Genomic DNA, 26,269 nt, shown 5'->3' on the forward strand with positions numbered 1-26,269 from the left:
TACTTGCTCACAGTTGACATTAGCCACAGGACAATATCAAATATTTATTTTACTGTGGTTGGTCTTTTTAAATAAAATAAAAAACAGCATGAAAATTCACACTCTTATATTCTACAAGGCAAACACTACAACTTGGGAGAAAAACTTTTGTCAAGGACGGCAAGCAAATAATTGATAAAACGTTAGATTTTTATGATTAAAGGGGGTGTGGTTATGTAGGGGAGACATTTTAATGAATATTATATATACATACATACACACAAAACCTAAAGTCCCTTAAAAATTTTTAAAGGGGGGGGTGGGTTTTTTCCCCCTCTCTCCTCTGGGGGTGGAGGGTGGGGTTGGCTTTTAGTCTATCTCCTCTGTCTCTTGAAAATGTGGAAGATGGTTGGAAAAACCTTAGAATTGCATGTATATTTTGAGGGATGAGAATATTAATGTGATTTATATACTGTACTTATTGGCGTATAACACTCACTTCTTTACCCTGATAAATAGAGGGTAAACTGTGCCTGCGTGTTATACGCAGGGGGTAGTGGAAAGATTTTTTCCTGAAACTTCCCTCTTAGGCCGCGTACACACGGTCGAACATGTCCGCTGAAACTGGTCCGCGGACATGTCCGACTGTGTGTACGGCCTAGCGGACAGGTTTCCAGCGGACAAAAGTTTCTTAGCAAGCTAAGAAACTTGTCCGCTGGAAACATGTCCGATGGTTAGTACACCTAAATCGGACATGTCCGCTGGTTATGACGTGTAACCAGCGTCCCAAAATCCCGCGCATGCGTCAAATTGATTCGACGCATGCGTGGAAGAATTGCACTTCCGTGTTTGAGAACGTCGGTGTCTTCTACGTCACCGCGTTCTCTGTCCGCGGGGATTTTGGTCTGATGGTGTGTACACACATCAGACCAAAAGCTCCCAGGAGACATGTCCGATGAAAACGGTCCGCGGACCGTTTTCATCGGACATGTCTCCTCGTGTGTACGGGGCCTTAAAGTTAGGGTGCGTGTTATACGCCTGTGCTTGTTATACGCAGATAAATACGGTACTTTAGGAATGTCATGTATATTGTGATTTTCGAATATTATGTTATGCAATCATGTAAATCCTGATATTTGAATGTCTTGTTATGTAATTATGTGCGTTTTTTTTTTTATAGAAAAGAAAAGATGGCAAGCATCAATAGACTGCTCTAAAAACCTCTTGTGTAACTATTTCATAGGACAATCAGTTACAATATGAGCCTGTGTGTCTGCAAACACACCAACATAATGCAATTGAAATTCCAGTAGCCTGATACAAATGAACATCAAAACAACATAGTGTGTTTACAGCAAATATAGAAAATAATTCTAATGTCCATATTCTCCAAAAAAAAAAAAAAAACTGAGCTGCAATGGACCACAATGGACTTTTTACTATGCTGAAATTAAAGGACAACACATTGGACCATCCTTTGACTGGCACATTTCTTCCCCTTATTTGTAATTATCAGTCTTGACACAAATTGATGTCCTCTTCGTTATTTCCGATCAGATAGGGGTGGCACCCGGGTCCATTTGTTCATGAGTGGCATTTGTTCAAGCAATTTGTGTTTTGAGGTGTATCATTCTTAGCATGCATACACAATAGCAGACTTTCCTGAAGCTGGTGTTGTCCCGTGAAACCTGTACAAGACTTCCATTTGATGAAGTTCCCATTAAAGTGTCAAATTTGAGTGATATCAATGGAAATATGTTCTGATAAAAGCTGTATTATGATCACGTTCGCTGTAGCATGCCATAGATTACCACTTTTTCTTGGGGTTAATGGCTTTTCATGGATTTGTTCAATAAAATGATGCATTTATTGTATACAATGGTGTGGTACAGTAGAGAAAGACATGCCTTTTGCCACCTCTCTTTCTCAACTCTTCTTTGGTTTTCCTTTGAAATTCTAAAACATTTCTGAAACTCATCCTACACCAGGTTTGTTCCTGGATTGTGACTCAAAAACTGCAACCATATGCAGCCAGATGGCCAGCATTTTCAGGAGAGCCAATGGCAGCCCTCATACATTTCTCAAAAAAGGATCACATTCATTTTTCTCAACTATGCAGGGTTACTTAGGGAATGTAAAGTATAAATATAACTCTTTCAGGAGTCAGATACTTAAGCTTGATTGTAAGCGACCAGATGCCTCACATGGTAAAATAAAGCTCAGTAGTGGCTTACTTTTAACCACTTCAGCCCTGCCCCATTTGGCTGGCCAAAGACCAGAGCAGTTTTTGCGATTCGGCACTGCTTCTGGTGGTATTTGATCACCTCTGCGGTTTTAATTTTTTGCGCTATAAAGAAAAATAGAGCGACAATTTTGAAAAAAAAAAAAAAAGCAATATTTTACTTTTTGCTATAAAAAATATCCCCCCAAATTTTTTTATATATATATATATATATATATATATATATATATATATATATATATATATATATATATATATATATATATAAAAAAAAAAAAAAGAAGAAGGTCGCAATAATCGTTTATTAAATTGGTTTGCGCAAAGGTTATAGCGTCTACAAAATAGGGGATAGTCTTATGGCATTTTTATTATTTTTTTTTTACTAGTAATGGCGGTGATCAGCAATTTTTATCGTGACTGCAACATTATGGCGGACACTTTTGGCGCCATTTACATTTATACAGCGATCAGGGCTATACATTTTTTTTTACGGATTACTGTGTAAATGTGACTGCCAGTGAAGGGGTTAACCAGTAGGGGTTAAGTGTGTTCTAGGGAGTGATTCTAATTGTTAGGGTGCATGGCTTTCTGTGTCACGACACTGATCGCTGCTCCCGATGAGAGGGAGCAGACGATCAGTGTTCTGACACTAGGCAGAACGGGGAGATCCTTGTTTACACAGACATCCCCCGTTCTGCAGCTCACACACGATCGCGGGACACCAGCAGACAAAGTCCGCGGGTCCTGCGGGCACGATTACAGAGCTTGCGACAGGGGCGCGTGCGCCCACACGGTGGCAAATTTAAAGGGACATACCTGTACGCCCATTTGTCTGTCCGTGCCATTCTGCCGACGTCAACGTTCGTGTGGTGGTCGGCAAGTGGTTAACTATGGATCTCTTATTTGACCCCTTTATTTACCATCAGGAGTTTGGGAACAGTGTGTAGAACAAAGACAGGGCATCGACTGTCAGATGACCTTTGACTCCTGACACTTAAGGTAGTGTTAAGCCTCATACACACGATCCAATTGTTGGAAGGGGATTGTCTGTTGACAGACTGTTGTCAAAAGGAGCATACTAATGGTCAGATTTTAGGGCAATTGTCCAACTTTCTGTGAACAAAATGTTGGATGACATGCTAGTACATTTTCAGCAGACAATGGTCGGTTGTCAGATTTTCGTATCGTCTGTACAAAAATCCGTCACACAAAAGGTTGAAAGAACAAACACGCATGCTTGGAATCAATGTTCTCCAAAACACGAAATTAGCAGAAGGGGCCCAAAGGGTGGTGCTCAACAGCTAAAATTCCTCGTAGTACGTCACTACGTTTGTGTTTGTTGCATGAAAATTGTGTACCGTTGGTATGCAAGACAAGATGCTGATGCTGGGTTAAGACAAAAATCTGACGCTGGGTTGTCCAACAATTGGATCGTGTGTACGAGGCTTTAGGCTCCGAAAGTAAAAAAGTTAAAACTACAGGGCCCAATAAACTTTTTTTTATTGATGGGGAGGGTTTTCTTGATGGGATCCAGTCAGACCTAACCTCATAGTGAAAATATAGTTAGAGTACCTAGTATTTTTATGGGAGACACAATTGCTGGCTAGTTTGTGAAGATTCACGCTCCAGGGCCCGTTCCATTCCCATTGCTTCAATAATCTGTGCGTCAATGACTTGTACTAAGCTTGTGCATACACAATATAGCCTCAAACACCTGATATTCTAAGTGGCTCAATAAGTAGTGGAGAAAGGATGCAAATGCTAGCGCTAGTGCAAGCCAAAATCAGTAACAGCAACTCCCAAATCTTCTGGAACCCCGTTATGAGAAATATAACCAATTTCCTGCATGCTTGCTCCAGTTGTACCGGATGACTGAAAAATATAGACGCCAGACACAGCTACGCAACCAACATTCCCAGAAAATAAGTCAACAATGCCATATTTCTCTCATGACAGGTTTACTTTAGGGAAATCACCAGATTCCAGGTCTAAATGTGTGTGAGAAATTGAAGTTTTTACAATGCAAACTAAAATGCTAAGCAAAGACAAAAATAAAATAAAAAAAATATATAAACAAAATTAATTTATTAAAGCCATTGAAATCTATTAAAATACAAAACAAAATAAAAAATAGACAGCAGTGCTCATTTTACAAAGAAATGCATGAACAAAAATAGTCCAACGTTTACATTTTATGATTACATTACCAAAAACTGCATATACTTCAGTCAGTTATTGATCCGATAAACCAGCATAGTATTGCCCTCCTAAGGAGCGTCACAAAATTGCACAGTAAAATTGCAGATAATTGGAGCGCCCCCCCCCCCCCTTCCCAAAATGTGCCATTTATTTCTTGTGCAGGCAAAGATCTACATCAGATCCTTAAGCCATTGGTTTACTTCATATTTCAGTTTTTCACAGTTTTTGCGGATAGGCCTATTGTTCTGATCCTAAGTGCTCTCGAAGTGTCAGTGCATTCCAGATTCTTCCATCTTGATACCCTGGAGAAGGCTAGACGTTGCTTACTTGAGTATCCTCTGATGAAGCAAGTAGCACTGGTGCAGACGATTTGTGCGTCCTTTCTCGTCTAACATATCTTGGCTTACGACCTGAAACAAGAAAGACAGCAGAACATATATGGGAGCACAAAATGACTTTTGCTTGTTGCTGGTTTCATTTGCTTTCCAGGTTTGACAAATATATTAAAACAGGTTCCAACTCCTTTTCCACTCAATGTAAAACCGAGTATTTGCTGGAGTTACACCTTAAAAGTGCACGTATAGGCAAAACTTTTTTTGAGGTTTGGATAGAGTTGGAAAGGGTCAGATCCCACATCAAGTTTTGCCATCAATATCTTCTCTGGAGAGATTTTGTTCCCCACTTATCCTGTTACCATTAACACCAGGACAGAAAGTCAAAGCAAACCAAAATGTTATAATAGTCACTAGAACAGGAGACGAGGGTAACATTTCCCCAGAGGGGCAAATCTAACCCAGTGGTCACCTGCTCTTTGACAACTGTCTAAAAGAAAAAAGTGTAATTCTTCTAAATTTGTAAAGATTTCCTAATTTCCTGTTGCATTTCTGGAACAGGAAGTGAAGTGTATCCCCCTCCCAATCAGGAAACAGGAAATAAATTCATTTGAGAGGTTTTAGACCCTTCTCTATCCAAACCTAAAGAAAGTTTTGTTATGTGACAACGTCCACAACATCCATCCATTGTGAAATCTTTGGTATTGAGATCTCATGCACCCATAACAAAATATCAGTTCATGTGGTTGGTTGAACATGCAAGTTTAAAGTTACCTGTAAAGCTTGGATTTGGAATCATTGATGCCTAAAAAAAGAGGAAAGAAAAACACAATAATTATGCTCTATAAATAAGACTTAGCCCATTTAGAAAATGCCTGTATGGTCGGATTTGTTTTTATTTATTTTTTTGGAGTGGAAGGATCAGTTTCGAGTTTATAGAAATGCCTTATAAATGAAAAAAAAAAAAAGGACTAGGGCAACCATATAGATAGGTCGGAAGGTTCCCCAAAGGATTAGACATTTGGATGTTCTAGCCCAAAAGTATCCCTACGCTTAATATGACCTACAAACTTTTCATTCAGTCACAAATGAGCATTCAGTATCTCTAATCAAAACATTTCATTTAGGTATTGCATAGTGTAGATTTTATTACTAATCGGTACTGACTGTAGCCCAGGCAGTTGCCCAAATGATGGGCATTCCATCCTGCTGCCACACCTCCTCTGAACTAGCTGGTGGCTGTGGAGCTTGTGGCTTTTTTCTCTCTTTATTTTTCTGTACAGAGGTAGCTGACTATTGTGGGACTGACTGCAGCTGGGGGCAGCACTGGTCGTTCATTGAAAAAAAAAAAAAAAAAAAAAGTAACAGCATGTACCAGCATCTACTATACTAGTCTATCTGTGGCATCTAGTAGTTGCTGGCATGTTCCGTTGGTACTACTTCCTAACCACTGTCATTCACACACACACACACAACACAAACTGCCAGCTGCTACTATAATTAATTCCTCTGGAACTAGCTGGCGGCTGCAGATTTCAGCCTCAGTCTTTTAATACTAATCGAAGGAGCATAGCTGCAGAATAGAGGAGAGGGTACTGTGGGAGACTGCAGGATCAGCATTTCATTAGAACGAGTGGAGCAAAGGAAGCTCAGGCATGTGTGGCAAAAAAAAGGCACAGTTGTTCCGTCTGCAGCTTTCAGGGAAGACTGGGCTGTGCCCATCCCCACCGTCCAGTGTTGGATAGCAGTGGCAGGGGCTACCCATCAAGCAATGCTGCTTAGGAATCACAGCGCAAATTGTTGTAATGAGAAGTGCCATGTGCACAGTACCCCCAGGAAACGCAACACACCTTATTAATCTCTAGTGAGACGTCTTTAAAAATGTTCCCACTGGTAGATGTCCCTTTATTCCTCCAACTGAAACAATTTGGGTTTCCATCACTAGTAAAATCTCCCCAGATAATTACAAATCTGACAGAGCTGTATCCCCTGAACTGTGCCTGAAATAAATGCATTCTGGGACGTTCATCTAAAAAAAAATGAACTTATTGGTTTAAAGTGCCCTGTCAACTTATTTAAAGCGATAATGCTGAAAAAGAGGCTAAGGAGAACAGACATGACTATTTTGAACCACTACCCCAGTCACTGCCTCATTTAAAGACCCACCTTCCCCCTCTTCTCAACAATCTTATAAACAAGGCCTTACCCCTCTAAAAAATGACATTCTACAGGTTGTCTGAAGAAATTCAACAAAATTTGGTCAAGGTGGATGTCAACAACGGCCATGGCTATTGAGGTGTGATGTTATAAATTGTACATTAACACACAGTGGCCAAGTGGTTAGCACTTCTGCCTAGTAGCACTAGGGTTGTTGGTTCAAATCCCAACCATGACACTACCTGCCTGGAGTTTGCATGTTCTCCCGGTGCCTTTCTGGGTTTCCTCCAGGTACTCTGGTTTCCTCCTACACTCCAAAGACATGCTGGTAGGTTAATTGGCTCCTGTATAAAATTAGCCCTAGTATTTGTATGAATGTGAGTTAGGGACATTACATTGTAAGCGCCTTGAGGGGAGTGAACAATGGGAATGAATATAAAAATTGTAAAGTGCTGCGTAAAATTGACAGCACTATACAAGTATCTGTAATGAATAAAATAAACACAGAATAACCAATTGTCTTTATGAGTGAATGCTCATGTCACGTGCTATAAAAGGTCCTTTTACTCTGATCTTATTGGAGTCCATACCCGTTTGCTTATACGCCAATTGCCACCACATACATGTGATTTCTTATACGTCACCAGTCTATGTTCTTTATCCATCCCTTTCATTTTTCTTCAATGGATGTACAAGGCGCATTACCTGCTCTGATTACAATATCCGTGGCGGACACAGATTTACAAGTAATATGTATTATATTGCACTGTGGACTGAAGATTTCTTGCCCCTTTATAATCTATTCATGACTATGTAGATTTGTGCTTTTTCTTGTTATACAACCAAGACAATGTTAATTAAAAAAAAAATATTTAAGCAGTTCCAGCGATGCGAGTCAAGGCATTTCTGACCATGGCATGGTTTGAAGTTTTTACCCGAATAAGGGGTCTCCGTGTCGTGAATTGTGCCTTACTTAACAAGTCCGCTACATTGCTTGGAAAATGACACTTATAATACATTGAAGTACTGCACAAGGGTAACAAAGACTTACCATTTCACTGGGCTGCAAGATGGATGCTACAGGGGAAATAAAAGGACAGCTTTTAGTACAAGTGAGCTCTTGGTGAATGTGGGTACAGAGAGGATTATTAAATGTAATAGGTGAACCCACCCCAACAAAAAAAAAAAAAAAAAAAGGAGGGGAAAACTACCACATAGAAGCATCATCTGCCAATAAAAAATAAACCTGCATTTTTCCCCCCATAAAAAATAGCGTCACTTTAACCTAAAAAAAACGCACATCATTTCTCCTCATAGGTCTTTAGAAAGCCGGTACACCAAGCAGAACAATTGGTTTCCTTTGTGTGACTCGAAAATGCAAATATCTACCAATTCCAGTGAAAACTTCCTTACTGACATGTTTAAACTGTTATCCGTACTAACAAACATTGTGCAATGTGTTGGGAAGCTCTAAAACAAAAAAAAAGAAATGCAATATGAAACATCATGTTTGGCTTTCATTTATTAAATAAAAATGCGTCATTCTAATTGTCAGGCCTGTTTTGGTCCTAAATATTTTGCCATTGCTTTTGGCATATAATAAAGCGAAGAAATCTTGTTAGCTGCAGGTAATCCCATGTACACCACGGCAGACAGGCCAGATTACCATAAACACAACATTTAGGTATGGCAGGTTGACAACAGTTTGTTTATGGAATCGAGGACATCTGACAACAAAAGGGACGCATTTTCCAAGAACTGAACTGTAATTTGACAGTATTAGGACACTCAGCCGTTTAACACTGTGTTAAATGAGAGGCTTTATAGGCTGGAAAATAGGGTGGCAGTCACAATACTGCTTAATCTTTGTTTACACTGGTAGAGAAATTCTCCTATAAACCCAGCTTAGTAAAGTCCACAATAAAGATCCTGGTATTTTTTCAGTGAGGGCTTGGAAAATGGAAACCCCCCTCACTGCCATAACACACAAGTAATTTGCCAGTATTAGGCACACATCTTTCTTGTAACGCCATCGTAGTGCCATCATTTTGCCTTTCTGCCAGGCAACCCTTTCTCCAGTAGTGGGATTGATGGGAAGTGAGCCAAGGAAACCATCAATGTTTCCCTAAAAAGAGTTTTGCTAAATGATCTGTACTGGAGACATCATTGCAAGGACTGGCAAACCTATTCCCAAAGTGTAAATCTGAGCTTGAGCTGTTGAGCTCTGTCAATAGGCTATTTTTAGGATACGTTCGTGGCCACTTGTCTGACTGCCAAGTATACATCAAGTCTTCAGGAACGTTTGGTTTGTTGGCCACTGGAGGTGTCGGGAGGATTCAAAGGCCCTGGCTGGGTATTAGCCACAAGCTCTGACAGCTTGTTTATCTGGTAAGCCTTCAGTCTTTGTGGTGGTGGATTCAAGGTGTCCTTTGAACATTGAAGATTCCTCACGGGCGTTTTCAACAATTTATCCCCGATAAAAACATTGGGAAAAGACTGTTTATTTTTATGTTTTTGACACTTTTTAATTTTTGTTGCTGTATCTGTTGATTCACTTATTGCACAATTTATGGTATTCACTTACCTGTTGAACTGGTTGCTTTTGTTTTACTAAACAGGTTTTCCTTTTTTCACTATATAGGATTTATTTTGTTTATTGCATTTAATTTCAGCTCTATATTTGGTTACCCTTTATCAATATAACATTGCAGGGTTTATCCAATCATTAAGTTTAATTCATTCACCTATCATGTGTATTTGCTTATTCATTATTAGCGCAGCTCCTTTTTGTTTCATATTTGTTTGCAGCTATTTTTAGTTATCACACCAGCGCAGTTTTTTTGTTTTAACCATTTCTCCAGTCTTCAGCTTCTTATTGCCAAACATTTGCGGCAGGTCACTATCGGCAAGACTCCCTCTGGCATACACCTCAGACCTTCGACTTGGCCTAGGTCAGCCCTACATCCTCCTGGCATTCCGCGGCACTACCATCTCCTGGACATGGCTGTGCCTTTGCCTCTAGCAAATTGAGTGCATCTCCCTCAGACGGGGTCCCCATCCTCCCACAGCATGGTTACTGATGCCCCTCCATGATCCACCAGCGGCCCCCCCCCCCCCCCCTGATGCCTGTTGGACTACTAATGGTATTGTTGGCCTTTAGTTTTTTACTTTTTAATTATTTATTCATGACCGTTATTGATGTAATAAACCATTGATTCTTTTACGGTCCCAATAGACTGCTTCAACTCTTTTGGATCCAGTTCATAGAGCGCTGCTCATCAGTAATTCTAGCAGCCAAAGAAAGCCTGAATCATCTAGAAAGGTCAGTACTGTATTAATTTCTGTTAGGAAGTGGCAAGCATGCAGGAGAAAGGGGGAGGAACTTTAGGAAACTTTTTCTGCGGCGCATGGCTGGGATAATTTGGAGAACCCCAACAACTTCCCAACTGTGGTACATATATACAGTATATGTCCTTGTCAGAAAGCTGTGATACCAGGATCATTTTGGTATCAAAATTTGCAGCCGGACGATAGTCTTTCTTGTAGAAGTGATCCAAGTGGGTACAGCCCCCACAATCACTTCTACAGGGTCAGGAAGGGCGCCTCTCTGTGTTCCTGGTCTCTCTGGTGCGATCAGGGAGTCCCGGGCCTACTTTGACTTGTTAGAAGAATGAAACCGGAAGCAGCAAAGATTTTGTCGCTCCCGGATTCAGTTTGTTGTTTATAAGCTGTTACCAGATTGTAAAGCTTCTGACCAAACTGATCTCGATTTGATCAGATGCTTTTGGGCGGCAGAGGAGAGAACAGGAAGGCCAACTAATGGAGTCTGCTAAGAATGATGTTACAGGGCATCACCTTCTTGTCTCTCAACCAATTATGTAATGTGACAGGCAGCAGTAGCACAAACAGACAAAAGTTATAAATGGCCCGCAGGCAGGGTGGAAGTGAGGGGAGCAAAAAAAAAAAGCTGGCGCCATCTGGTGGTGAGCCGTTGGTATTACAAGTTATTACCACCAGATGTGAGCTGGCACCATCTGGTGGTGGCCGTTGGTATTACAAGTTAAGCATTACAAGTTAAACAGCAATTCTAATGTCATTTTACACTATTTTCACTGCCATATTCTTCCCTCTAATTAGAACCCCCAAACATTATATATATTTTTTATCCTAACACCCTAGAGAATAAAATAGCGATCGTTGCAATACTTTCTGTTACGCCGTATTTGCGCAGCGGTCTTACAAGCGCACTTTTTTGGGAAAAAATTATACTTTTTTTAATTAAAAAATAAGACAACAGTAAAGTTATCCCCATTTTTTTTAATATTATGAAAGATAATGTTACGCCGAGTAAATTCATACCCAACATGTCACGCTTCAAAATTGTGTATGCTTGTGGAATGCCGACAAACTTTTTTACCCTTTAAAATCTTCATAGGCGACGTTTAAAAAAATCTACAGGTTGCATGTTTTAAGTTACAGAGGAGCTAGAATTATTGCTCTCACTCTACCAATCGCGGCGATACCTCACATGTGTGGTTTGAACACCATTTACATATGCGGGCGCTGCTCACATATGTGTTCGCTTCTGCGCGCAAGCTCGTCGGGACTGGGTGCGTTTCCTGGCTCCTAACTTTTTTAGCTGGCTCCTAGATTCCAAGCAAATTTGTCAAACCCTGACTTACACCAGTGCTGGTGGTAATAATGCGCTCGCTGACACCAGTGCTGGGGGTTAATAATGTGTTCGCTGACACCAGTACTGTTGTTTTTGAAGTTTGAAAGTTTGCATGCGGCCCCCCATGGCATATGAAAACTTGTCTTGTGGCCCTCAGGTAATTTGAGTTTGAGACCCCTGATCTAGAGTGTGAGTGAAGAGTCACTGGGAGCTGCAGAGCCGTGCATGACACACAGCTCAATAATTTTTAAAATGTGAGTTTTCTGACTTTCTAAAAAAAAGCCTAAAAAGTACATTTAGAGGTGGGTTTAATTCAACTTCAGAGTTACAAATGTCAAAGGTTCACTGAAACAGAAGAATGTTTCTACTCCTCGTGTCCACCACCTGTTCCCAGGATTTTAAGTCTCTTGAAGAGCTACAATTGCTCAAAGAATCTACACATCTGACACTTTCTGGTGTGCTGGATGCCTGGTTCTTTGCCATGCATAGTAGTTCCATCTGCTGGCGCTTCAGTCAATACAGAACACAGAAGTGACATAGGCCCATGGGGGAAAGGACCACAGCAAGGATGTGAAGAACCTTCAGGCAGCTATAAGAAAAAAGTAGAGGGAAGAGCGCCTCTGAGTATACTGTATTTTATTGTAAAAGTAAAATTATCCAGCACTTACATCATAATAATATGCTGCAGTCAGGGTGGCTGGTGTGCGTCTGTCGCTGACGATCAGTGTAGCGTGAGAGCTCGGCAGCCGGAGGGAGCCGGGGAGAAGCGGCTATGTCCATGTAATATCACTGCTACTAGGCAGGGAGCTCGTCTGCTGGTGCGTGACGTCAGCTTGGACGGAGGCTGAGGAGGACCACAACGCGTTTCAGAGCATGCGCAAGGAACCGACCTGTGCGCTCCTTTTTCAAGTGTGATAGGCTAGAGGAAGGGACTAGGGTGGTGATGCTGCCACCACCACCCTAGTCCCTTCCTCTATCCCATCACACTTGAAAAAGGAGCGCGCAGGTCGGTTCCTTGCGCATGCAGGGCACTTAATATTTTATTTTTCTAAAAGGCAACAGATTTGCTTTAGGTTTGCTCTTCCAATGCAATTTGTATGCTGGCAAAAAAAAAACCCAGTTATAATTTTTGAGAGAAAGGACGACCTACTCTGGGAGGGAAGAAAAAATAAAAATAAAAATCACAAGATCCATTATATACCTTCTTCTGCACAAGTACAGAAAAAGTATGAGAGCTGTACAGAGTAAAAACATACCTATAACTTCAAAACCCAATTATTCCCGATAACAGACAACAAACCTGTATAATATCGCCACAAAATATTGCCCAATAGTGTCCTAAATAACCCTTAAAAAGGACAAAGTCATGTACCTTTATTGCTCCTGTAGAACATTTCTGGCAGCCTGTATGACCGCTTGAGGTAAAAAAACGAGGCCACAGAAAGAACAAGGAACAGGCAGATGAAAAAAGTTCCTAGCAGGAGTGATGCAGCTATCCCAGGATTGCCTGAAAAAAAAGCAAAAAACCCTAATGAACCTGTATAGTCAAGCTAAGGCCAGGAGGGGGAGGATAGAGGATGAAAATAAACAAATACAAAAATAAAAAACTCTGCTCAAACTAATACATTTTTTTTTAAATTGCAAACAGTTTGAATATATATATAATAATAATACTAATAATTAAAAAAAAAAAAAGTAAGACCACATACTAATTATACTTAAAAAATTGTACATGCTTGCTAAACAGCAAAAAACAAAAAGGTGCAAAAAAATGTAAGTAAGGGAAGTATTGAAAAACCTTAATTTCCAGTGCGTAAAAGGATACCAAATATACGTCAGGCAATGAATGTGTGCTTTAGGCCCTGTACATGAGATTGGGGCACAAATGTTTACAGCCAAGATCTCCCTGGATCAAGAAGAGGCATGTATATAATTTGGAGGGGGGGGGGGATACTGGAGGTCTATGGCTACTTACACACTGGGGAGCAGGCAGCAGTAAAGCAACGCTATTTTCAGCAGCGATTTACTGTTTTTGCATCGCTATTCAGCTGCTAGTGGGGCGCTTTTAACCGTTAGCAGACGAAAAAGGGTTAAAACCTGCAGGCAAAGCACCAATGGGGTGCTTTATGAGCGGTGTATAGGAGCGGTATATACACCGCGCCTACTGCTCCTCAAAAGATGTGGCTAGCAGGACTTTGAGTGTCCTGCCAGTGCACCACTCCAGTTTGAAAACCCTCGGTCTTTCACACTGGAGTGAATGGAGCGGCTCTTTCAGGGCGCTTTGCAGGCGCTATTTTTAGCACTATAGCGCCTAAGTGTGAAAGTAGCCTTATGCCGCGTACACACGGCCAGACTTTCCAACGGGAAAAATAGAAAACCTGCTCTCTATCTAAGTCCGTCGGAAATTCCGGCAGAAAAAGTCAAATGGGGCATACACACATTCATAATATCCGATGAAAAGCTCCCATCAGACTTTTTCTGCCAGAAATTCCGATCATGTGTGTACGCGGCATAATTGTACTTAAAGTGCAATTCCACTTTAATATTTTTTTTAAATACATTTTTTTTCTTCATTTCATTACGATCACATGGGATTGGACACCTGCTCTGGAAGATATGCAGCTACAATTAAACTGGCTGCTACAGACAAAGCCTCCACTTCTGTTTTCTACCAGTTCCCAACTGAGCTTCAAAGTTGTTACTGTAAACAGGTTATTCATAAGGAGATTCTAGGGAATCACTGCTACAAGATCTACTGGCATTGCAGCATTGAATCAAATATTCTAAACAAGGAACCACTTACTTAAGTGATGAGGAGAAGATGGAGTTGTGCTGTGATTCATATGGATTTCCAGTGCTTGAGTGGTAACTGAAACAAAGAAAAAACAAAAACACGAATAAGATGACACTGCAATGACAGACATCACAGGGATCCTTGTAAGGGTCCATGCCACTAGGAGCAGAAAAGGATGGCAAAACCTCTGGCAGAAAAGCAGCATCAAAATGTTCATATTGCACACGAGTTTAGGAGAGATTGCTTTTATAAGCGTTTTTCTGCCTGAAAACTCCACTCAAAAATGATTTTTGGCCCCTAACCTCTCCTCTTGAAATATGCCTCTAGATGCCCTAATGTGTATGGGCACAGAGGATAACATTGAGCTGCTTCTAGAAGAAATAGGGAAGAAAGAGGGAAGAAAGAGGGAAGAAAGAGGGAAGAAAGAGGGAAGAAAGCGGGAAGAAAGCGGGAAGAAAGAAAAGAAAAGAAAAAGAAAGAGGGAAGAAAAAGAGGGAAGAAAAGAAAAGAAAAGAAAAAGAGGGAAGAAAGAGCCCCTGTAGAAGCACCTTTAAGCCCAGTGTGTATTGACGCCAAATATTTTTGCTTGCATGTCAGCTCCTCTGATTTACAATAGAGCAGAATGTGAATATATGCAACTTTTTGAGCAACCAAGAGGCAAATGAAAGCAACTTAAAGTGGTTGTAAAGCCACTATATTATACTCATACCATCCTCTTAAATATTGATATGTGCCCCAGTATCTGTGATACAGTGGGGGAAATTATTTGATTCCCCTGCAGATTTTGTAAGTTTGCCCACTTACAATGAAATGAAGGGTCTATCATTTTTATCATAGGTGTATTTTAAAGGATAGAAACAGAATATCAACCAAAAATCCAGAAAAATAAAAAACGCATGATACAAATGTTATAAAATTGAGTTGCAGTTCAGTGAGTAAAATAAGTATTTGATCCCCAAACAAAACATGACTTAGTGGAGAAACCCTTGTTGGCAAGCACAGAGGTAAGACATTTCCTGTAGTTAGTGACCAGGTTTACACACATCTAAAACAGGGTTTGACAAATTTGGAGCCAGAAAACGCGCCCCGTCCCGACGGGCGCAGAAGCGAACACATACACGAGTAGTGCCCGCATATGTAAACGGTATTCAAACCACACGTGAGCTATCGCCGCGATCGTTAGAGCAATAATTCTAGCTCTAGACCTCCTCTATAACTCAAAACTTGCAACCTGTAGATTTTTTTTAAACGTCGCCTATGGAGATTTTAAAGGGTAAAAGTTTGTCGGCATTCCACGAGCGGATGCAATTTTGAAGCGTGACATGTTGGGTATCAATTTACTCGGCGTAACATTATCTTTCACAATTTAAAAAAAAATTGTGATAACTTTACTATTTACCGTCTTATTTTTTAATTTAAAAAGGTGTATTTTTTTTTCAAAAAAAGTGCGCTTACAAGACCGCTGCGCAAATACGGCATGACAAAGTATTGCAACGATCGCCATTTTATTCTCTAGGGTGTTAGAATAAAAAATATATATAATGTTTGGGGGTTCTAATGAGAGGGAAGGAGATGGCAGTGAAAATAGTGAAAAATTACATTAGAATTGCTGTTTAAATTGTAATGCCAACGGCCACCACCAGATGGCGCCATTTCACAGAAGGAAAAGCTTGGGACTTCACAAGGCCACAAAGCCGCGGCCTCAATTACCGGCCATCGCGCGGCGGGGAGGTGGGGGCTCACAGAGACGCAAGATCCTGTGTCTCTGTGCGCCTCCACCTTTTCCGCTGCTCGATCACGGCGGCCGGTAATCGAGGTCGCGGCCTTGTAAGCCGCGGCCTCAATTACCGGCGGGCACGGGCGCCAGGTCACAATTTGTCGCAATTGCGACCTGGCGCCCGGATATTGTCGACCCCTGATCTAAAAGGAGGGATTTTGGACCACTTTTTTTTTTTACAGATCTTCTCAAAAAAACAAGTTGCTTGGCAACTCGAAGTTTCAGCTCCCTCCATACATTTTCTATAAGATTAAGCTCTGGAGACGGACTAGGCCATTCCATTACCTTAATGTGCTTCTTCTTGGGTCACTCCTTTGTTGCTTTGGTGGTATGTTTTGTGTCATGGGTGGGTCTTTCAGTATGACAGTGTTCTGGCTGAGGAAAGAAGTATCTCATCCAAGATTTTACAATATATGGCCCCGTCCATTGGCCCCTCGATGCAGCAAAGATGGTCTGTACCTTTAGCAGAGAAACCGCCCTCCCTACAATCTTCAGGGACCTGTGACATGTCCCAGAAGATTGCACGGCCATTCAAGATGCGCAGTGCGCACCCGGCTGTGAGGCCGCAAACTGTCACAGTCATGTGCACACAGTAGTAATGCCAGCGCCATGGACAGGCGGGAGAGGGGAGTGAGGGTCCGGGTGCCCGCATTGCTGGACTGTGGGACAGGTGAGTGTGCTTATTAAAAGTCTGCAGCTACACTTTGTGTACACACACACACACACACACACACACATAGAACATATTTGAAAGAATCATTTATTGATTTAGGCGAAAATGTATATAAAACATTTTTGGGGGTGGAAATAACCCAAATCAGTGTATATTAGTCTGTAGGAAAGTTAGAGTCTACAAACTGGTATATATAGATCTGAGAATTGATCAAACCTGAAGTACTCATTTATTGAGGCCTGAACATGCCAGGAGAGTACAAAATACCCCGAAAATAACCCCTTTTTGAAAAATACACAGTCAACGGTATTTAGTAAGAGGCATGTTGAGTTTACTGAAGTTGTAATTTGTCACAATTTTTCGGGAAAAGTACGTTTTTTACAAAAAGTTATTACATTGATCAGGGACCCATGATAATGGGTCCAGAGGCTGTATTGACTCCTGCAGCACCAAAGGATTACAGCTGTGCCAGTTGGTGGGGGGCCGAGTACAGAACATTTCAATTAAGACAGCAGCTAACAGCACAAGGGACACTTCTCATTGAATGTAGGTATTGTCCCATGTGCCGATTGGGTGGATTTTTTTACCTGGAGTAGTTCTTTAATGCCTAGTTCATTCAGGAATTGGCTTGTAAAAATTTTTTTGTCAGTCATTATGCTGGTCACGCTATAGCCCAAGGTCCTTAATCTCTTCTACCTGAGCCAGCAATGGGCTATTTTCAGTACTATAGAATGCAGACATTAGGTCATCAGCACTGCTGTTTGCACTAGTGGGAGCCAGGGCCAACAGTGGCACACTTCTTGGGGGCATGCATGACAGCCTTGGCTCACTGGAAAAGGGTTGAATAACACTGGCCATCATTAAATCAAGAAGATTGGTGCTGGTCCTCGAAACGGAGAGCCTACGGGGACAGGGCTAGAGAGGAGTATTGCTGTATTACAGTTCTTAGTTACATATTAAAATTAATAAAAAACAGAGGCATCTCTTTAACCCATTACAAATGTCAACTAAAACAATTAAATTGTAGTTTCTCAGTAATAATTTGCAATGCAAACATTGCGTAGTTCATAGCAACCCTATTAATTTTTCCACGCTTACATAATTAAGTTACACAATAAAAGGGGGAACATTTGAATAGGTTCTTGGTCACCACAGTTCTGCTTTCAGAATACATAAAAAAACAAAAATACTAATCATCTATATGCAAGTTTTGTCGAAATCTATAAACCTCTAAAGTTTCCCCTCAAAAAAAAATTTAAGATTAGATTCATGCTCATTTTGTCTAGGGGAATCGGCTAGTTTTTTTAAAAACAAAGCAGTACCTACAGTTTTAGAGATACATCTTCTTCGCCGCTTCCGGGTATGGTCTTCAGCACTGGGCGTTCCTTCTTGATTGACAGGCTTCCGACGGTCGCATCTATCGCGTCACGATTTTCCGAAAGTAGCCAAACGTCGGTGCGCAGGCGCCGTATAGAGCCGCGCCGACGTTCGGCTTCTTTCAGCATCTCGTGGCGCGATGTATGCGTCGGTCGGATGCCTGTCAATCAAGTAGGAACGCCCAGTCCCGACCATCATACCCGGAAGCGGCGGTGAGAACACATATAGGAAACGGTATGTACGGACATATTTTTTTTTATAAAAAACAGCCGATTATAATAGTCATTAATCTCATAAATGCAATGTTAAAAGTTTATTTTTAGGGGAACCTCCACTTTAAGCTGTGAAGGGCAAGGGCAGATTGGCACGGAGATCACTCACACTCCTGTAGGAGATGTAGTCTTAAAAAAGGGTTGCACACCGCTGGCATCATCCAGAAGAAACTTTATTGGAGACTGCTCAGAAAGAATATGGTTCTGCCATGATGTGTTGCAGGGTCTGGAGGCAGACCAGGGGAGGTGGAGATGAGGGGGTGCTGCGGCTGCACAGAGGTGCAGGATCTGTAGCAGGAGTTCTGACCTCTCTGCTGCCAACCACCAAGACCAAGGTGGGTGCCGCAGCTGCAGGAGAGGTGCGAGGGCTACATGAAATGGCCTGGCGGGCCATATTCAGCCCAGGGCCTTGTGTTTGACAAAACATATCCTACAGCAGTGTTTACCCATTCCAGACCTCAAGGCACACCAACAGGTCATGTTTTCAGGCTTTGCATTATTTTGCACAGGTGATTTGATCAGTTTCACTGCCTTAGTAATTACCACAGCTGTTTCATCTGAGGGAAATCCTGAAAACATGACCTGTTGGTGTGCCTTGAGGACTGGAGTTGGGAAACACTGTCCTAGAGGATTGCGTCTGGTAAAAAAGGTTTCCAGGTTCTTTGCTTTCTGATAATCTTCACACTTGGCAGTTGGGATTAGCAGATTAAGCTTGTATCTTTTGCAAGAGTACTATTAACACTTCACATCTGAAGAATTTACAGGTGCTGATTTAATACATGTGAAGTCTTTGTACTAGAATAGCACACTGGTGACTGTTGAATTATTACGCATGTCAAAAAAAGCAGAAGCAAGGTATACTGGTTTTTCAGATATGCAAACATTTTCAAAAACAACAATAACAGTGTGGTGATGATAATAGTGTACAAACCATCAGAAAACAGCAGAAGCGGGTGATATTTATAGCTCAGGACTACACCTACGTTTCCCACACTTCCAAGCTAGTATCTGCGACTACATAAAGTAACATTTTCCATCTACACTCTCGGAGGTTTATTCAGAAGAAAGAATACACACATATCTATATTAGACATTGGGCGTGTTTAGCTCTCGTGGTAGATGCGTTTTTGTGTAGCGAGTCGACACCAAACAGGCATATGTCGTTAAGGGCCTGGTAGCCCACGTTTATTAAATGAGGAAAAACAAAACAGAGGTCCACTCAGGAATCCCAAGCAGGGGTTTAAACAATGTTCAGAAATAACTGAATATACCAGCCCACCTGGCTACTCTTGGACAGCACCGCTGCCGTAGGTACTGGTCCCTTAAACCAGCAGCTCCTCCAGGCCCCCAGTCTTGGGTGCACACGGCTTTGAAGCTCTTCAATGCCCACAGCATCTGTCCGCACACAGCGTCTATCCCAACACAGAGACACTAGGAGCCACTGCTCCAACTCCACCTTCCTCCACACTCGGTTCTGACCAGTCCCTCATTATATGGGCTGTGTGCAACTGGGAACACAACCTGCAGGCTGTCTATAAGATCTGGACACAGGGTTGGAGATCCCATCCCACCCCATTTCTCCATTTAAACTCTACACTCTGTAGTTTTGCGGTCCGCAGATTCTTTCAATTTTGAGGATTATGGCTTACAGCTAGCGAAAACCCCAAATTTTGTATCTCAGAATATTTGAATATTACATAAGACCAATACAAAAAAGATTTAGAATACAGAAATGTTGGCTTGCTGAAAAATATATCCATGTACACTATAGTATGCATTTTACCAATACGTGGTCAGGCTCCTTTGGCATGAATTACTGCATCAATGCAGCGTGGCATTGAGGCGATCAGTCTGTGGCACTGCTGAGGTGTTATGGAAGACCAGGATGCTACCAGGAAATTCTAGAGCACTTCATGCCTCCCTCTGCTGACCAGATTTATAGAGATGCCGATTTCATTTTCCAGCGGGATTTGACACCTGCCCACACTGCCAAAAGTACCAATAATTGGTTTAATGATCATGGCATCACTGTGCTGATGTTTGATTGGCCAGAAAACTCGCCTGACCTAAACCCCACAGAGCAGTGGTCATCAACCCTGTCCTGCAGGGCCCACTAACAGGCCAGGTTTTATGTATTACCTTGGGGAGATGCAGACTAGAATACTGCAATCACTGAGGAGCAAATGATATCAGCTGTGATGTATTTCAGTTATCTTGCAAACCTGGCCTGTTAGTGGGCCCTGCAGGACAGGGTCGATGACCACTGCCATAGAGAATCTGTGGGGTATTGTCAGGAGGAAGATGAGACACCAAAAACGCAGATGAGCTCAAGGCCACTATCAAAGCAACTTGGACTTCCATAACACCTCAGTAGTGCCACAGGCTGATGGCCTCCATTTCACACCGCATTGATGCAGTAATTCATGCCAAAGGAGCCCCGACCAAGTATTGAGTGCATACTATACTGTGCATGGACACACTTTTCAGGAAGCCAACATTTAATGTACTAAAAATCTTTTTTTTTTTTTTATTGGTCTTATTTCATGTTCTAATTTTCTGACATACTGAATTTTGGGTTTTCACTAGCGGTAAGCCATAATCGTCAAAATTAAAAGAAAGAAATGCTTGAAATAAAATATGTATTTAACTTTTTGAAGTTGAGTGTGTGTGCAGAAGACCATGAAGAACTTAATGAAAGATTTGAGACTTCAGAGTCCTAAATTATTGCAAGTTGTCAGAGCTGAAGACAAGCAAATATGGGAACACGGTTCAAGTAACACTGTACTTCTCAATGCAGTTCTCAAACAAGAGAAATATGCATATATGCCACTAGGGGGCACCGCAGGGGAAAGGCTCCAGTTTACTTTGCTTGTGGGCTCATCTTGTACCTCCTACAGTTGAGTGATTGTTGGGATACAGTAGATGATAATTAAAAGGTCTGAGAGGACAAAAACTAACAGGTAAAAGGGTAAATTTGTCAAATTTGTTTAGCTTCATAACCTTTAAATAATTTTTATTAAAAATCACAGCATAAAAGGTTTCTCTAAGGTCTACTCAACAAATTTGGATTTTTCCCTCCTCTCAGTAAAATTGTGAGACCAGCATCTAGAGTTTGGAAAGATTTCCACAGTGTAATTTCTGCTGATCGCAAAGCTGCAATTTGCAAATATTGTGAGAAGAAATTGTTTTTTCCGAATGCTACAAGGATGACAAAACACACCCTTGCACGCCTGAGGTGCCCTAAAGACATTAACAAATACTCTATGCCAGGGGTCTCAAACTGGCGGCCCTCCAGATGTTGCGAAACTACAAGTCCCATGAGGCATTGCAAGGCTGACAGTTACAAGCATGACTCCCACAGGCAGAGGCATGATGGGACTTGTAGTTTCGCAACAGCTGGAGGGCCGCCAGTTTGAGACCCCTGCTCTATGCAATAAAATGAGGACAACCATAATGAAAGTGCAAGTAACTTTTCCCTTCAGCATTCTCCTTCCAGAAACACTTTTTGCTGCTTCTGGATCATCACAAAGTGTTTCTTCACCAGCAGCATCTTCAAGTAAGGAAGGGTTAGAAACCACAAAACTACTCCACACTGAACTTTCTTAAATTCTTCCAAAATGTCAAAAAACAAAACAAAACAAAAAAAACACACCCCACACAGGGAAAAACTTTTTCCACGATGGCTTCAAAATTCCAGAATTTTTACATCTCTAGCCATGAGGTCAGAAAAAGCAAGGCCCCAGAAACAAAGATTAGCCCAGATAGGCTGGTAAGCCTATACAAATGGTGACAAGCACTTGTGGTGTATGTTCTAAAGCAGGACTTTTAGAGAACAAATTTGTTGAAGCCCTTTCTAAATCGTTCTTCGCCATTTAAGAAAATAAAAATTTGGCTGGCGTTAGGACTTGAAACTCTAGGACATAAGAAAAGCAACGTGCCTGCAAGTTGATGGGCCAATAGCAGGAGTGGTCATAGATGGAGAACAGCACCATGCATATATATTAGAATCAATTAATGCTATAAAAACATCCAGAAGAACCCAGAGTGAAAGAACAGCCTGTGCCACAAGCAATTATACTGATCTTATGCCAGCTGCATAGGTTCAAACACATTTATTTTTAGCTTGTGTAGTACAATGTAAATCTTAATTTCACTTTTGATCGCTACAAACAGGTGAGAGCAGATATACGGGATACGGTCTTCCATGGGACATTTACGGTAATTAAAAAAAAAAACAACCAAAAGATAAAACATACAGCTAACACATTTATGTAAGAACCACAGATAGGGGACCCAACAATATATAGTACTGCTGGGCCTGTCCAACAGAAAGATTCCCTTGAAATTCACAACATTTATTGAGGACAGGATCTTCCATTATTAGTGGATGAAGAAGTCAGTGCCTCAGTGGTAACTTATTTGACACCCATCACAAAATTGGTCCATATGTTCAGGGAAGCAATATCAAGAGATCAGTTAAATATGACCACCTTAAGTGACATGTTGCAGAAATATGTGTGTTGTGGCGCAAACAGGCTCTTTAATCAGATGCATGTATGGCTCCAAAGTGTTAAGGGGCACCATCTGTACACACAGGGATTAATTCAATAAAACAGAGCAATGAAAAGTGGGGGTGTTGCTAACATTGACCATGCAGATGAAATCCTTAATCTTTACAGAGAAGGCAGAAAAAAATAAAAAATCCCTTAATTTGGAACTCTAGGTTATGACAAAAGGCTTGCAAACAATGTAGAAGTGGCAGAAGCACAACTCTAATGGGAGTAGGTGGTGGGACTTTACATGAGGCAAATCTATGCGGGTAAATAATGAAGAATAAGATTTAATTTAAATTAAGTTAGACGACATATCATTTAATGGGACTTGATACATTGTACTGCCACAATCACACAGTGAAACTGCATGACCACCGCCCCAACCAATTCCTAAACATTGATAAAAGTATTAGACAGAGTAGCAATCATAATAGCACTTATGATAACAAATATAATAATTGTAAATAATAACATTGTTGTTAGTGCTAATATGTTTAATTATAGAGAATGAATATTATCAATGAACAGTCATAATAATATGTAATAAACATGATTAAAAAAATTTTTTTTTAAACATCATTCATATTATATATATATATCTCTCTCTCACACACAAATATATAAATACTCATGTAGACATAATTGACAGTTGATTCAAAATGACAACGCGTTTCGTAGCATGTAGCTACTCATCGGGAGTGGGATGCGATAATTAAACTAAAAAGGAATAAATGAAAAAGATTTATTAGCACATAATGCCCACAAAGGGACAAAGATATACTGATAACCGTAAACTGCTCAAAAACTTACGGATCAGCTTCAAGACGAAAAGGGTGAGGGGCCCGGACATGGTGTCTCACCCAGGGTTGAGGTGGGAGACTCCCCACCTCCACCGCTAAGTTGAGGGTTGGTCCAGGGAGAACTGCTACTGCATGATTTGACCGCTATGCCACACCACATCTCGACGAACACAGAAAGTGCAGCCAGAGATGATTGGTTTAAAACGTAAAAAGGTATATATGTATGAAAAATATTTGAAAAAATGTATGTGTGTGTGAGAAAGTGAGTGTGTGTCTCAAATAAGTCCAACAGCGTAAATACCCGTCTGTGTGGTAGATAACGTAGGTGATGTCTAGCAGGCTCGGTCCTGCGGGTGGCTTGATCCCCCTTATCACCCTACGCCACACTTAGACATTAAGGTATGACGTTGGCGGGGATCCGCCCCTCCCCCCTGCCAGGGCCGGCCGCTACGCCACATCTTTGCTTTAACAGGAAGAGACATCACCTACACCAGGGATATGCAATTAGTGGACCTCCAGCTGTTGCAGAACTACAATTCCCATGAGGCATAGCAAGACTCTGACAGCTACAAGCATGACACAAAGAGGCAGAGGCATGATGGGACTTGTAGTTTTGCAACAGCTGGAGGTCCGCTAATTGCATATCCCTGACCTACACTATCTACCACACAAACAGGTATTTACGCTTTTAGACACACATACTCACTCTCTCATTTCATCACATATTTTGACTAGTGGATTACTCCTAATCGGCTCATATTTTATTTTTAGTTTATCATTTTGCTATACAACATTCTCACACACTCATCACACAGTGGTGTCTCATTAAACACTTACAAGTGTAAGCTCGAAAAATGTGCATATCGTGCAAAAGTTCATTTTTTTTACTAATGCAACTTAAAAGGTGAAACTAACATATGAGATAGACTCATTACATGCAAAGCAAGAAATTTCAAGCCGTGATTTGTCAATTGTGACGATTATGGCTTACAGCTCATGAAAACCCTAAATCGACAATCTCAGGAAATTTGAATATTGTAAAAAGGTGCAATATTCTAGGCTCAAAGGGCCAGATTCACGTTCTCGCGCTGCGGAGTAAAGTATGTCATTTACGTTACACCGCCGCAAGTTTTACGCGCAAGTGCTTGATTCACAAAGCACTTGCCTGTAAACTTGCGGCGGCGTAACGTAAATCCGTCCGGCGCGAGCCCGCCTAATTCAAATGGGGGCGTGTACCATTTAAATTAGGCGCGTTCCCGCGCCGAACGTTCTGCGCATGCTCCGTTAGGAAATTTCCCGCCGTGCTTTGCGCGAAATTACGGCGCCCCAACGTGTTTTTTGAACAACAACGTGCGTTACGTCCTTTCGTATCACCATATTTTCTTAGCAGCTCAGGATAACCGAATAAGCTCACAGGACAACTCAGGATAAGCTCACAGTGTCATGAATACACTCCATGAACATAGAAAATTGAATAACTTACTATTTGTGCACTCTGTAAGATTATAAGCAACTTCCTGACTGGAGTCATTTGCACATTTAATACAGGAGGTTCCTCCATTACTGGTCCATATCTGAAAGCATCCTGGTATGCGGAAAACAGACAAGGTACTGATTACATTTAGCCACTTTTCAGTCTGTTTCAAACACATTATAGCGGAAAAACAAAAATGTTGCACTTTAAAATATTTGTAATGGACTAATACTTATCACACTAGTACATTATATAGCATAAAGCTCCTGGGGCCATTACATTTTATTTTTTTAGGTGGAGGCTTAATTCCACTTTAATGCCTTGTACACACACACACACACACACACACACACACACACACACACACACAAACAGGTTTCCCCATAGGAAAAACTGCAATGCGAGCTTTAAAAAAAAGAGCAGGATCTCTCTCCCCCCCCCCCCCCCATCAGGAAAAAATCCTAGTGGGAAAACCGTTGTCTGTATACTTTTCCGATGGGAAGAAAAAGCGCACATGCTCGGAATCAAGTATAAGACGGGAGCGCTCGGTCTGGTAAAATTAGCATTCGTAAAGGAGATAGCACATTCGTCACGCTGTAACGGACTGAAAAGCATGAGAATGAAAAGCGCGAATCGTCTCTCAAATTTCTACTAACACGAGGATCAGCAAAAGCGGCCCAAAGGGTGGCGCCATTGGAATTGAACTTCCCCTTTATAGTGCCGTCGTACGTGTTGTACGTCATCGCGCTTAGGATGGTCGGAATTTGGTCTGACCGTGTGTACGCAAGACAAGCTTGGCCGGAATTTCGTCGGGAAAACTATCGTTTTTTTATCCGACGGGAAAATCGGTCGTGTGTCTGTTGCATCAGAATTAGTCTCATAATTTGTACCGCCCTTGACAACCAGCCTGAAACTTACATTCCTTAGAGGACGTTGCTTAAGTCCTTTATAGCCCCCCCCCCCCCCAT

At 41.4% G+C, this 26,269-nt stretch overlaps 1 protein-coding gene across 6 annotated transcripts in view; it reads right to left on the reverse strand.

The window, feature by feature from the left end:
• Positions 1-4,289: 4,289 nt before the first annotated feature.
• C10H1orf159 (chromosome 10 C1orf159 homolog) overlaps positions 4,290-26,269 on the reverse strand; it is a 53,834-nt gene continuing 31,854 nt past the window's right edge. For 4 of the 6 annotated variants that reach the window (XM_040325988.1, XM_040325990.1, XM_040325987.1 and 1 more), the window contains exons 5-10: positions 25,311-25,412; positions 14,385-14,450; positions 12,954-13,088; positions 7,961-7,986; positions 5,527-5,557; positions 4,290-4,830 (exon numbers count right to left, since the gene is read on the reverse strand). In XM_040325988.1, coding sequence (XP_040181922.1) covers positions 4,733-4,830; positions 5,527-5,557; positions 7,961-7,986; positions 12,954-13,088; positions 14,385-14,450; positions 25,311-25,412 — 458 coding nt within the window. In that variant the 3' untranslated portion in view covers positions 4,290-4,732. The remainder of the gene's footprint in view (positions 4,831-5,526; positions 5,558-7,960; positions 7,987-12,953; positions 13,089-14,384; positions 14,451-25,310; positions 25,413-26,269) is intronic. The other 2 variants (XM_040325991.1, XM_040325992.1) reach the window with 2 other exon arrangements.

Source organism: Rana temporaria, chromosome 10 (genome assembly GCF_905171775.1).
Source record: "Rana temporaria chromosome 10, aRanTem1.1, whole genome shotgun sequence".
In the NCBI taxonomy this organism is placed as follows: Eukaryota; Metazoa; Chordata; class Amphibia; order Anura; family Ranidae; genus Rana; species Rana temporaria.